Here is a 12,301-nt window from a genome sequence, read left to right as displayed (position 1 = left end):
AGTTGCATGTAATAATAATAATACAGCTCAGTTCTCTCTTCTTGTTTTGGAGGTTTGAGTCTGAAAAGCATACAGAACAGGTGCATTGTCCGAATTGCCTTTTGGGCAATAACAGCACCTTTTTCAATTTAAGTCCTCCCTCTCTTCTCTTCACTGCACCTCATCTAGCTGCTCTCTCTCTCAATTTTCTTTTCTATTTCTTTTTCCTGCTTAAAACAACTTCCTCTTTTCTATGTCTGCTCCTCTATTCCCTCTTTATAAATCTCAAGGGTGCAGTCAAACTAATGCGGCTTGGATAACTCTTTGTATTAGAAAGTAATTAGGCTGACACTTTACAGCACATTTGATTCTTTCTCTTGCTGCTAAGGTTTTATGTCGTATTTTATGAGGTATACGGATAAACAGAAGAATAGTTAGGTCATGGGACAAGGGACAAACCTCTCACTAGTGGTAGTCATCCATTCATCCATCCATCTAGCTTGGCAGTTCTGGCCTTTTGTTACTTCCCAATTATATGAGCCTCATCCTGTCAGTCCTCACTGGGCCTTACAGTCACAGTGGGGGGAATGAGTCAGTGGGCTGCCTGGAGAAAATGTCCCAGAGGTCAGAACACAGTCCTGTGTCTGCTCACTTTACCCAGAAATGCCAGCATACAAAATGGAAGAAGACGAGGGCAGAAACAGCGTCACCTTCTCATGTCAATGTTATGTCATTATCACTCTACTTTCTCTAAAATTATGAGCTGTACTGCCACTTTAGAACAGACCAAGAAGAACGAGCTGAAATTTGGGGAAATGTGTATCATATTTTTAGTTGTCAAGAGTAAGAAAACAGGACGGATATGTTATTTGTGTTTGTATGTTAACTATGGGGCTACAGCAACCAAAGGTAAAAAGTTCAGCATTTTTCACACTTTATGTTATGTATTGCATAAATGGGACACAGTGTGCTAAAGGCATCCACTAGGCCAGCTCTATCTTCCCTGTTTCCAATAAATTTGTGAGAAGATTAGCTAAAAAAGTGGAAATGGGGCAATCACTGAAGTGTCTCCAGGCTGTCCAAAAAGCTGGAACAGGCCTGTTCCTCTTCACAAGTTACACTACGCTAAGTTCGTACGCTAAGTATATAACCTTAAATATAGCATCACACCTCCAACTGTTATACAGAACAAATGCTAAAGGACTTATTTTCCAACTATTCCTTTACTGAAATTTAAATAACCTGCTGACTTCTGGTTCAACAGAGCAGCGCACGAGTCAACATTTCAGAGGGATCCTGTCCTGAAAGGATCATCACCATCACGGGCTCCACAGACAGCGTCTTCAGAGCTTTTACCATGATCACATACAAACTGGAGGAGGTATTTTTACTTCACTTTTATTTATATACTGCTGAGTTATAGCAATCATTTTCTTAAGGAGTTTTAGTATATAATATATTACAAGTGAGCAAGCTGTTGGCAAAACAGGAAGAAACCTCTGGGAGAACCACTCAAAGGGACAGCCATAACTGGTTGGAGTGAGGGCAAAGAAACGATTTGAAGAAGCGCAAAGAGAAAAAACAAAAAACTGGACAAAACATAAACTATGGGAGAGAGAAGACAAAGTTATGATATGCAGTTGCAGCCTATAGACACAGGGGGTGAGACGAAGGGAGAGGAGGAGAATCTTCAGTGCATCATGGGAAGTCTCCCAGCAGTCTTAGCAGCAGGGAGTTTTACAGACAAGGAGCCTGCTCTCTGACAGCCAAGTGCTCTGTTGGGGTAATACAGCACTATGTATATATTAAGAGGTTTGTAAGCTAAAATGAGGCCTGTTATTCATTGCTGTGACACTCAGATGAAATGAGTTCATGTATTTATTTTACAATAGTTGCATGCATATGAAGGTTTGTCATGTAGGAGACCAACCTGAAATCAGAAAATGTGTGCAGTTTGCCTTTTGAAGTTGTCTAATTCTTAGTGAAGCCAAAACATCTTGTTTGCTGAACCTGGAAAAAGTGAAAGAAGCCATTTCGTCACATTAGTACAAGAAATCATTTCCTGTGCTTCATCTCTGCTTTACCACTAATGTGCTTTTATCGCTATCGATTATACTCTAAACTGCAGTGATGGAAGGGGAAAAAAAACTGACTATATTGCATAGCTCTTGATGTGCTTTCATATTAGATTACTCTGCAGATGAAAATCTTGAATAGGTGGATGTAACTGCTGTTGCGAAACCATTCAGACCTTTGCAAGAATGTCGTTATAAATGACGTGCAGCAAGCTGTTGGATTACATCTATCATTTATATTTCCTTCCTGTTATTTTCTTTATGCTTTTCTGGAGTGCTATGAACCGTCCGGGTACTAAAAGAGGAAAATGTTGCTAATTTGTACTCATTAATGAGAATGTGTCGTACACTTCTCGTCATCTATAGGTGAAGTACGGCAGTTTCTTCATGCTATTAATCCCCAAGGTGGCTGTCTATCACAGTGCTAATTAATATGGTGGAATGAGAGCCGCCTTCGCTGTGATTTAGCGTCGCAGCAGATACGAGCAACGGAACAGGTGCTCTCTGCTCAGGTCGGCAGCCTTCAGTAAACATACTCTGGCTGGGAGCACAGTGCAGTATTCATTAAAGATCTTTCACACTCACCCTGAAACGCCTGAGTTTCCATGGCAACATGTTGGCTGACCCACTGTGCACTGCTTCCACCATAGCTGAGTTATTGTATGTCTGACACTTTTAATTAAAACCAAAAGGGAAATAGTATAAATTTGGGCCACTGACTATTAGTATACGCTTTTGTTTCTGTCTCAACAGTTTGTGATTACAGAGCAGCTCGACCTCACTCATTTCCAGTTTGGCTGTTGATCAGTTGTGTGAGTTTTATGCTCACGTGATTTATAGCTCATGTTTTCCCCAGCTGCTGCCACATTTGTGCAAATGCAGTGATCTAATGATCAGGAAATTCGCTACACTTTCATACATGTAATTTGTTTTCAGGTGTTGAAGCACAGCATGCATAAAAGCCACATAATCTCTCTGTATTAGAGCCCTTACCCCACCAGCAGCACAATATGCTTTGGGGATTTAAGCTGAGGAACCCTTTGTGTGAGCAGCGCTTGTATAACCAGCCATCTTAATTCCACCAATTTTGCTTTAAGAGCCTCTCTTCTCTATGGAAAGTATCAAAACGTTCACACTTGTTAAGATGTGGCTCGTATTTTTAGATCAAATCAAGAGAATGACGCCGAGAGTCTTGTGATTGTACAGATGAGCCGTGTGTGCATCTTCTAATGAGACGAGACGTCTGAGAGCCCGATCTGCCTTGATAAATATAGACGCGGAGCAGAGATTCACAAGAGGCACACCAGAATATGCTTTTCAAATTTTAAAGTTGAGCGATATTAGACATATTATACAGTTTTCTTCATGAGTAAAATCCCATAAGGCTACACACACATGCTGTCCCCTTTTATGGCAAACTGCTGATTTTACAGACTGGCCCGAGTGCAAACCATTCAAGTCAAGCTGCATGTTTTGCATTCTGTCAGATTTGCTGTTGGTTGAACGCTGATATTTACATTTCAAAGCTTCACAGAGAGACACTGTTCATTAATTTATACCTCGATCTCCACCCACAGCAGATCAGATGGATGTTTTGCTACCTGCACTATAAAAACACTCATCAACTCAGTCTCAAAATCCAGTTTCTGCTCACTTTCAAAGCAGCGTATGTTGATAAGAAAGGCATATGAACGCATTTACTCTAAAAGTTTGAATGTTTAACTTTGGCTAAGGCTTGTTATTCAGGTGATATTGTTTCCTTAAGGAAACAACTGAGCTGTCATCTACAGCAAGGAAAGGAAATGGGGATGAATGGAAGGAAAGAAATTTTTTTGCAAGACCAGATTTTGGGTTATTGCCTCAAAATTTCAAGTTATTAACTCAAAATGTTAAAATAATAACCTGAACTATGTTGAGTGAAGTCCTGAGGTAAATAAGGATATTTCTCAAGGAATCATAGATTTATTTTAAAAAATGTATTTTAAAACACGAGTTTCAAGAATGCTAACTGAACAAAAAAAAGAAAAACATATCCTCACATTACATTTCCCTTAAACATGGAGCCTTTTATTAAATCTACAAAAGAAAAAACTTTTTCATGCCTAATCTAACGATTTAACTCCAGGACTTTGCTCCACCCCAATACAGGAACATAGAGATGCAGAGACGGAGGTTAATAAGGTGCAGATGATGGATTGCTCTTTACTCTATCTGCCTCACACCTGACACTTCCTGTGTGGATCCCACTGGCTTTTTCTGTTGTTGGATTCCTGTTGATGCAGCAGTAATTACGTTTGGCTGCACTATATCTGGTCCAGCCCAAACCATGATTATATTGTCTTCACTGGTGTCATAGTTTTAGACTGGGATGTAATGCTAATGATGCTATGAATCCAAAACTGACTGGTAAAATGAGCTGCGTTCAGTCTCTGTCTTCCTTGACCCATACTCCTAGATCCTCTCTTCCTTCTTGTGCTTTATTGTTGACTCTCAAAACCATTTTTGCTTTTTTTCTAAATCTCCCTCCAGGACTTAACTGCACTGGTGGCCAACGGCACCATCAGCTCCAAGCCACCGGTTACCCTCCGGCTGGTCATCCCTGCCAGCCAGTGTGGCTCCCTCATCGGGAAGGGAGGGGCCAAGATAAAGGAGATCAGGGAGGTGAGCACCCAGAACACAAATCCAGTCCATGCTCCATGCCCACACTTCACAGAAAGGTTCATATTTGAAATATTGACAGAATGAATCTCCTAGAAAAGAAGCTGTACCTAGAAGGGAGTGATATTTTCTTCTACATTTTTTTTCTGGTTTTTAGCAGGCTGCATAATTGCCCACATGCATTTTATATAGTAGAAACTCTAATTTAGAATTGCTGCATTTACAGTTCAAGTATGCTACTTCAATAAGAACAGTGTAATTAGCTGCAACTAGTGATAACAGGTTGGCATATTTAATGAAAAAAACATTATAGTTGGAATTTATATTTTATCTATTTTCTGCTAATTAGCAATAAACACAGAGCAACTGAGGCTGATAAGAATCTGAGGACCTGTCAGGCAAAGGCAAACAGCCAAAAGCTATAAATTATTGGCAATTTCTTTAAATAATTAAACATTTTTTTAATAATTGTTTCTGCTACTTTATCATTTTCTTAAATAAGGTGTAAAAATTTGTGGCGTTTACACAAATAATAAATTAGAATGGTTGTTACACTTACCAGCTGTTGCAGTTCACACAATAAACTTATTTTCTTTATTTTTGTATGCAGATCAATTTTAAATAACACAGTGTGGCTATCATCTTGGAAAAGTAATGTATTTCTCAATCTGACATATAATTGAGTAAAACATATCAAAATGTTTCTCTTTCATGCATATTAATGTGTTGTGTATAAGCCACATGATGTAAAAATTCAGGCATACCATGCATATGATATTATGCCTGCAGTAATATCATATGCATGGTATATGTTGAAGTTATAAATAATTCAGTGTGGTAAAGAAATTGTTATTTGCTGGACACTAGTTTTTATGAAAAGTCTACAACTTCAGACAAATTATTGTAGTTGATTATTTTCAGTTACAGTTTTCATACATGTATTCATAAAAGGTATGTTCAGGTATTACAAACCTTAAAAAAAATCTGAATCCTCAAAAAAAAACTGTTGTTTTGTTTTTTACATAAAATCTAAAAAAAAGCATTAAATATGTAGCATTTCTAAACTGTTATCAGAGGAATTGCAAATGTTTTTCATCTTGATTTGGAGGGTAAATGCATTCATATGTCAAATAAACAGCAATTTATATTCAGTTATTACAACTAACACCTGTGTTAACTTCACTGTGAGGATCAATTTGATATCATAAACACCAACTCAGAGAAAATGATATTAGTTACTGAAAACATGAACCCCGTTTTGCCATTTGAATGTAGCCGAGCCAATTAGTTTTATTTGTATTCGATCATAAAACATAATATTAGAGATATGAAATGTTCACCTTAAAATGTTCTGTGAAAACGAAGGAAGTCACCGAAGTGACATTTTTTCTGTAGTTTAATAGCAATGTATCTGATAGCTCTTGGTGCGTTTCACCTAAAAACGCAAGTGAACACTGTTAATATGAACTATTTACTTTTCGGGTTGTGAAGTTTGTCCATAAGTGCAGAAAATTGATGAAACAGTCAAGCCCAGATATATTTACTTAACACGACATAGGCCGTGACTCAGCAGTGACAACAGGAAAAACTCCTGACTGCATTCAGGCCCAGTTGAAACGTTAGGATTAAACGTATCAGATCCATTGCCAGAGACATCTGACTCCTTAACTGTAGCTCTGTACCAATCTACAAATAGAATGTCGCTCATTTTAGCTTAACCTTCCCCAGTAATGGCATCCAGGTGATTTTCTGCGGTTAGATGGATTCCGCTGTCTTGTTCATCTCCTAAACTTGTTTCTGTTGTTTTGTTTGGTTGCCACAGGACCCATCAGTTACAAAGACAATGGTGATTTGTGTGTTTCAACGATCGCCTCCAGAAATAGGTCGATATCAGCAAGTGTAGATAAAGCTTAAAAAGTTTTAACTCAACCGGCACTCTTTGCCGTCAGGCATGCTGTATTAGTGATACATCAGCTACAATTAGGAGGATTTTTTTTGTCGCAATTTGACGTTTAGCACGTCACAGTGCAGCTGGTTTTCAGTAGGGGTGGAGAAATATAATGTCAGCAAATCCAGCTCAGAGGGGGACAAAAAGAAGCTGTGGCAGTGTAATCGCAACTCACCTTATCTTTAGGATCAAGCTATGTTTTTTTTCTAAAAACCCTATCATTTGCAGAGCACCGGAGCTCAGATACAGGTAGCAGGGGATTTGCTACCCAACTCAACTGAGCGAGGTGTGACGATATCTGGGAATCAGGACTCGGTAATCCAGTGTGTCAAGCTCATCTGCACAGTAATCCTGGAGGTAGGAAGTATACCATTCCTCTCCTTCCTCCATGCACCAACACATTGCTGATATTTTGTCATTGCGCTGCTCCTGCAGCTCACATGCATGCTTTTATTTCATCAGCATGCTGTCTGTTATTGTCTGTTTCACTGGAGCAGAAATGAATGCCTTTTTAAGCAGGGTAAATCCTTAAATGCAGCACAGAAAATGCTCAGTTTCTCTATTGTTTGAACCTTCTGTAATTCGCCTCGCAAGACATTGGATAAAGTCGAAAGGTGCCTGTCTCAGGTCAGAGGACAGCGTTCTCGCAGAGGGCACTAGTCAGCTAACAGAAAACTAACAGGCCTGCAGCAAAATCTGTCCACCTTTAGACAACAGCTCTCTTGAGAAAACCGAGGAGGAGATGAGAGGAAAACAACCCCAAGCACAGTTTCACCCTGTGTGTTCATGGGAGTGCACAAGTCCTTTTTGTTTTAGCATCGCAGCTGGACCTGACTGACTAATTGCTAGTTTGATCCAGTTTTCCAGGGCTTTCTTCAAAGGCTTGCGAGTTTCATTAGGATTCTGTACCAGTGGCGCCTTGCTTTTGGCTCAAAGATTTAAATTATGCAAAGTTATACAAAAAAAAAAATTGCTGTGACTGCTCTACATTTTCAACCCCAAAACAGTATTGCCAACACTGCAGTTACTTGATAAGATATACAGTGTCATGTTCAGTGCATAATCTCCTTTTCTTTTTAGTGTTTGAAGAATTTTATCTTCAAATGTCAGTGGATGGTTGATTTATCCAGAGGGCGAACCTTAGCAAAGCCTTGAGCTCTGACACACACTAAAGCTCAAAGCTATTATCCACAAAAAGTGCTCACTAGACTACTTCATTTATTCAATGAATGACTAATATTATCAAAAGAAAAATAAGGCTGGGAATAATGTCACTGTCATTAGCAGTTTAGCTCATCATTAACTGTTATTGTGTTTTAATGTTGCAGGGAGTTTAACACCATTTGCACTTCATTTTTCAGGCTTCGGCGCCATCGCTGATTTTATTTCAGACTAGCTGTGTAAAGCTTATCCACGTCTAAAAGATTTATTCATGGTAAAAAGCTTATCTTGCTTTCTCTGACCTCATGGCCTATTTTTGACTCCTTAGTCTCCCCCAAAGGGTGCAACCATCCCCTATCGACCAAGCCCCTCACCAGCTGCTCTCCTCATTGCAGGAAACCAGGTGAGAAAATAAGATTTTACCTCACGCACTGATTAACTTATCTGTGATAGAGTAGCACAGTGATTCTCAAAAGATGGGGTGAATCCACCTTTACAGATATAGTGGGTTTACTGGGGGTTACACCAGGAGTTGAATTAGCAAAAAGTTAATCAATTTGTTTCTATGGGAACAGAAAACACATTTTCATGACTAGCAAGGTTGTCACAATGCAGGGTAGCAAGATTCAGTGCGACAGATCCTTTTATCCTCTCAGTTTAACATGCTAAAATGTCCAATTTAGTCTAAAACACTCGTGATATTTGAGGGGGAGGAACTGAGGGTCTAGAAGTACTGGACCAGAATAAAATGTGACCTGATGGTGAGAAACCAGGCACAGTCTTCCATGATTCCTCGTAAATGAAAGAATTGTTGTCAAGATATTTTGCTATGAGGGGGAAAATGTCATCACTGTGGTGCAAGAGGAAAATTCAAGTTACTAGGATGTGTGGAAAATGAACCAAAGTGGTGAACATCTGCTTTTATGACTGCTAATAAATACAATTTTTAAATAAAGAATAGATAATTGGGGAAACACCCTTCAACCATATTATGAGTGTTGACGTTACATAGTTTATCGGTCTTGAAATTCCTATATCGGTAACCCTCATTAACCCTACCACAAAGGGAAACGCTCTTTTTTTGGCACCTAGATGCTGGCTTTGTTTGTTAATCTTAAAGGCTGCCACTCTCTCTGTGCCATTATAGTCTAAGAACAGCTGAATTAGCATTCGAGTCTGCGTTGCATGGAAATATATGATTGTTTAAAGCATAATGGTTATTGGAAAGTGTGTGGAGGAGGTGTTTCCATTCACTGCATTGTTCTTCACTTGGACGTCTTGGATCTCAGACAACCTTGGACGCTAACCCGGGTGTTGAAACAAGATTCATGCAGAGGGTCCTCAGTGGGGGATCAGTTCTTTTATGTGTGTGCATGAGGGTGGGATTGAGAAGTACTGTATATATGCTGCTGTTTGAGAAGGGACAGATATCTACCCTCCCATGGAGCGAGTCACAAGATTAGCAAGTGAGACTGGAGACCTGCCGTCTCCTCTGGCTACAGCAGCCAGATATTCTGCATAGCTGTCAGCAGTTCCTACACAGTTTGTGCAGCCACAGACTACGGTCAATTTATGGAATGGCTTTGTGTTTTTGATATTCTTCATAATAGGCTATCAAATTAAACCCGGGGCGTGATCCTGGTCGCTCGGAGATATCTTTAATGAAGGCAGTACGGTGATAAGGGATGTTTGTATAATTTGTCAGAGGAGAAAATGAAGTGGAATGGGAAAGGGTCTGTGGATGAGTCATAGCCTATAAGCCTGTTAGGTGTGGCAAGGTGTCAGAAATGGAGCCTTGAGAGCCCATCTCAGGCCTAATTCTATAGCTAAAGCCAAAGGCAAAAAAAGAAATGTTTTTTTTTTTTCCTACTCATTATTTTTGCATCATATTTACCAGTAAAGGTTTCAGCTGGTGAGCACAGACACCCACGAGTCATCACTGTCAATTCAAAAACAATGGCAGAACTTGCAAAACATGAAATATTTGGGTAATAAGCTCCAGGACATATTTTTATTTTTTGCTCGTCTCCTTTTCTCTTGTGTTTTTGTAGGTGTTTGAGGCATCAGAATTTGCACCCCACCCTCTGTACTCAGTCGCACAGGGTGGCCTGGACCTCCAGCAGGTAACTGGGCAATAATACAAACAGAAAAAAAAATCTCTCCAGGATTCAAACGCTGGTCTTGGATTCCAATGTGGAGCGCACAAATTAGTGTCAGGGCTGCGATGGTTTGCGTGGTGAGTGAGCAGAGGGGTTGTGTGGTATGCCCAGAGTTACACACTCCATCATATGGCATGAGGTATTAAAAACAACAGCTGAGTGTAAGCTGCAGCTATTGTTCTGGCCTGTCATAAGAGCTATAACCCCTCCTGAAACGCGATACCATCACACTCAGCACCACCACCACCTCCACCACAGCTCTGCCATCTCTCTGCTCCAGAAACATTGCGGCTTTAGGAATATTCTTCCCATGACAGCAGTAGCAGATACTGTCATGCCAGAAAGGAAACAATAACCTTTGACAAAAAAGCCCTAGACTTAAACAAAATCTAACTGTGGCTCATGAAATATAAAGAGTTCCCAATTGAAATGACTTGTGCTCTAGCTGGTAGGATTATTGCAGTGAATTTGTGGTTTGTGTATGCTTTCCTATATAAATAGAGCCTCCAATGTATTGATGCATTGTAAAGATGAGCTCGCCTCTCCAGTTTATGACCTTATAGGATGAACTGGTAATAGCAGCCAGACCACTGGCGTCAGGCAGAATCGAGTTAAGCTAAGTGCTGTCTGGTCGAGCTGTAACTATACTGAGGGAGGGCTGCACAGCACCCCATAGATAGATGGATGGATAGATGGATGAAAATGGGAAGAAGAAAGCTTTACACTAATATTAATGATCATATGCTATTATTTCAGTTTGTTAGGGTTAGAATGAGACAGCAAGTACAATGACTTTTACATTTAGTATTGTTAGGATTTCACAAAAAATATTTCTATAAGAAATACTTGGGTTTAGCTAATTGTCTAAAGGATCACTTCACACAAATCAAGTAAAAAAATAATTTTAATTTTGACTTTCAGTGGTTATCTTCCATATATGTTTTCTTGCCCTGGTTTTAAGACATTTCAGGTTTCGGGTGCCTGTTATCAGACTGCTGCAATGTAGAGAAAAGGAATCTTTGTGCAGTTTAAAGCAGTTAAACCGTTGCCTTTAACCCTAATCTTCTATTTGAGGTCCCAGAGCTCGAAAACACACTTAATTTTAAAAGCTTTTCTGACATGTCTCAGTAGTGTTGCTAAAAAAAAAAAAAAATAATGCCGTACTTCTGTTTCTCAGAGAGCCCCGCTGTAAAATCTAGTTATAATGCAGATTTCGTTTAAAACTTTATTGGAGTTGACATGAGTGTTTACGACGTAATCTTTCCTCAAAATTAAACTACTCTGTTTAAATTTCCTGTTATATGCAATCGCTAGTTCATGAGACTTTGCTGGAGGTTTGCCAGCACGTCGGGATACTGTCGTTTTTTTGTCTGTAAATGGCTTTTTGGCAACCAAAGTAGATTACATTTTAGATTGCATTTGTTTAGAAATGTCCTCTCATAATGAGTAAAACATTCATTCGTATTCCTTTTTTGTTTATAATAATGCCCACTGGTCATTTTGTCCCTTTCACAAAATGTGCAAGCCAAGTTTGTGGCAATGAGAAGGTTCCACTTCAGTATTTTTGCTTCATATACATTCAAAAGAGAGGGTGGAAAACTAGTTTTATTAGGAGAGCAGTGGAGGCCAAACAATGAAGAGGTAAAGGCAATCTCAGCTAGGTCCAAGGCTTTCGAAGTCTTGTATTTTTTAACTCTGTGTCAGTTTCTCACAATAGTCAACCACAATTTTTAATATAATTGTTTAAAACTGATGAAGTAGTCCTTATGTAATCCTGTGGACTACCAAGAGTAAAGGTACACTGCCCATATAGATATGTCCTGATGAATGTTTTATAAGTCATCTTAATGCACTGAGCACCACAAGTCAAATTCTGACGTCTCAGGAGTAGATATTTCTAAACGTGGGCAAACAAAACAAAAATCAGAAAGTCCCCAAAGGAAAGCACTGCACTGTCATCCACCAAGGTCAGTGGCTGGTATCCTACATTTAATGGCTTCTTTGTGTGTTCATTCTTCACCATCTTTCAGGATCTTTGGCTGAGCATTTTTATGTGATTTCCTTGACAAACAGACAAATTATATTGCTCATGATGGATGCAGAGTGTTTGCATTGCTTGAATCAATACAAGTGAATTTAGTTTTTATTTATTTATTTATTTTTGGTAAAAGTGCGATCAGTTGGTTCTCTTATTATCATTTAATTTTACTTATCAGAAAAAGGCACGCATTGACAGCGAAGCACTTCCATTAAGCGGCTGCAGATTTATTGCTTGTGTGCGACGTTTTTATTGCTGTAATTTACCTAATGTACGATGCTCT

The 12,301-nt window shown here is 39.2% G+C and overlaps 1 protein-coding gene across 2 annotated transcripts in view; it reads left to right on the top strand.

Annotated features, from left to right (window-relative positions):
* LOC146645511 (poly(rC)-binding protein 4-like) overlaps positions 1–12,301 on the top strand; it is a 34,881-nt gene that overhangs the window by 16,716 nt on the left and 5,864 nt on the right. For both annotated transcript variants that reach the window (XM_085393468.1, XM_085393467.1), the window contains exons 5-9: positions 1,244–1,360; positions 4,584–4,715; positions 6,889–7,017; positions 8,150–8,224; positions 9,873–9,944. In XM_085393468.1, coding sequence (XP_085249594.1) covers positions 1,244–1,360; positions 4,584–4,715; positions 6,889–7,017; positions 8,150–8,224; positions 9,873–9,944 — 525 coding nt within the window. The remainder of the gene's footprint in view (positions 1–1,243; positions 1,361–4,583; positions 4,716–6,888; positions 7,018–8,149; positions 8,225–9,872; positions 9,945–12,301) is intronic.

The sequence above is a fragment of the Rhamphochromis longiceps genome, linkage group LG20 (genome assembly GCF_057381845.1).
Source record: "Rhamphochromis longiceps isolate RC_006_pf linkage group LG20, R_longiceps_female_GT1.1, whole genome shotgun sequence".
Classification (NCBI taxonomy): domain Eukaryota; kingdom Metazoa; phylum Chordata; class Actinopteri; order Cichliformes; family Cichlidae; genus Rhamphochromis; species Rhamphochromis longiceps.
The sequence above is the reverse complement of the archived record's forward strand: the minus strand, read 5'-3'. Positions and strand labels throughout refer to the sequence as shown.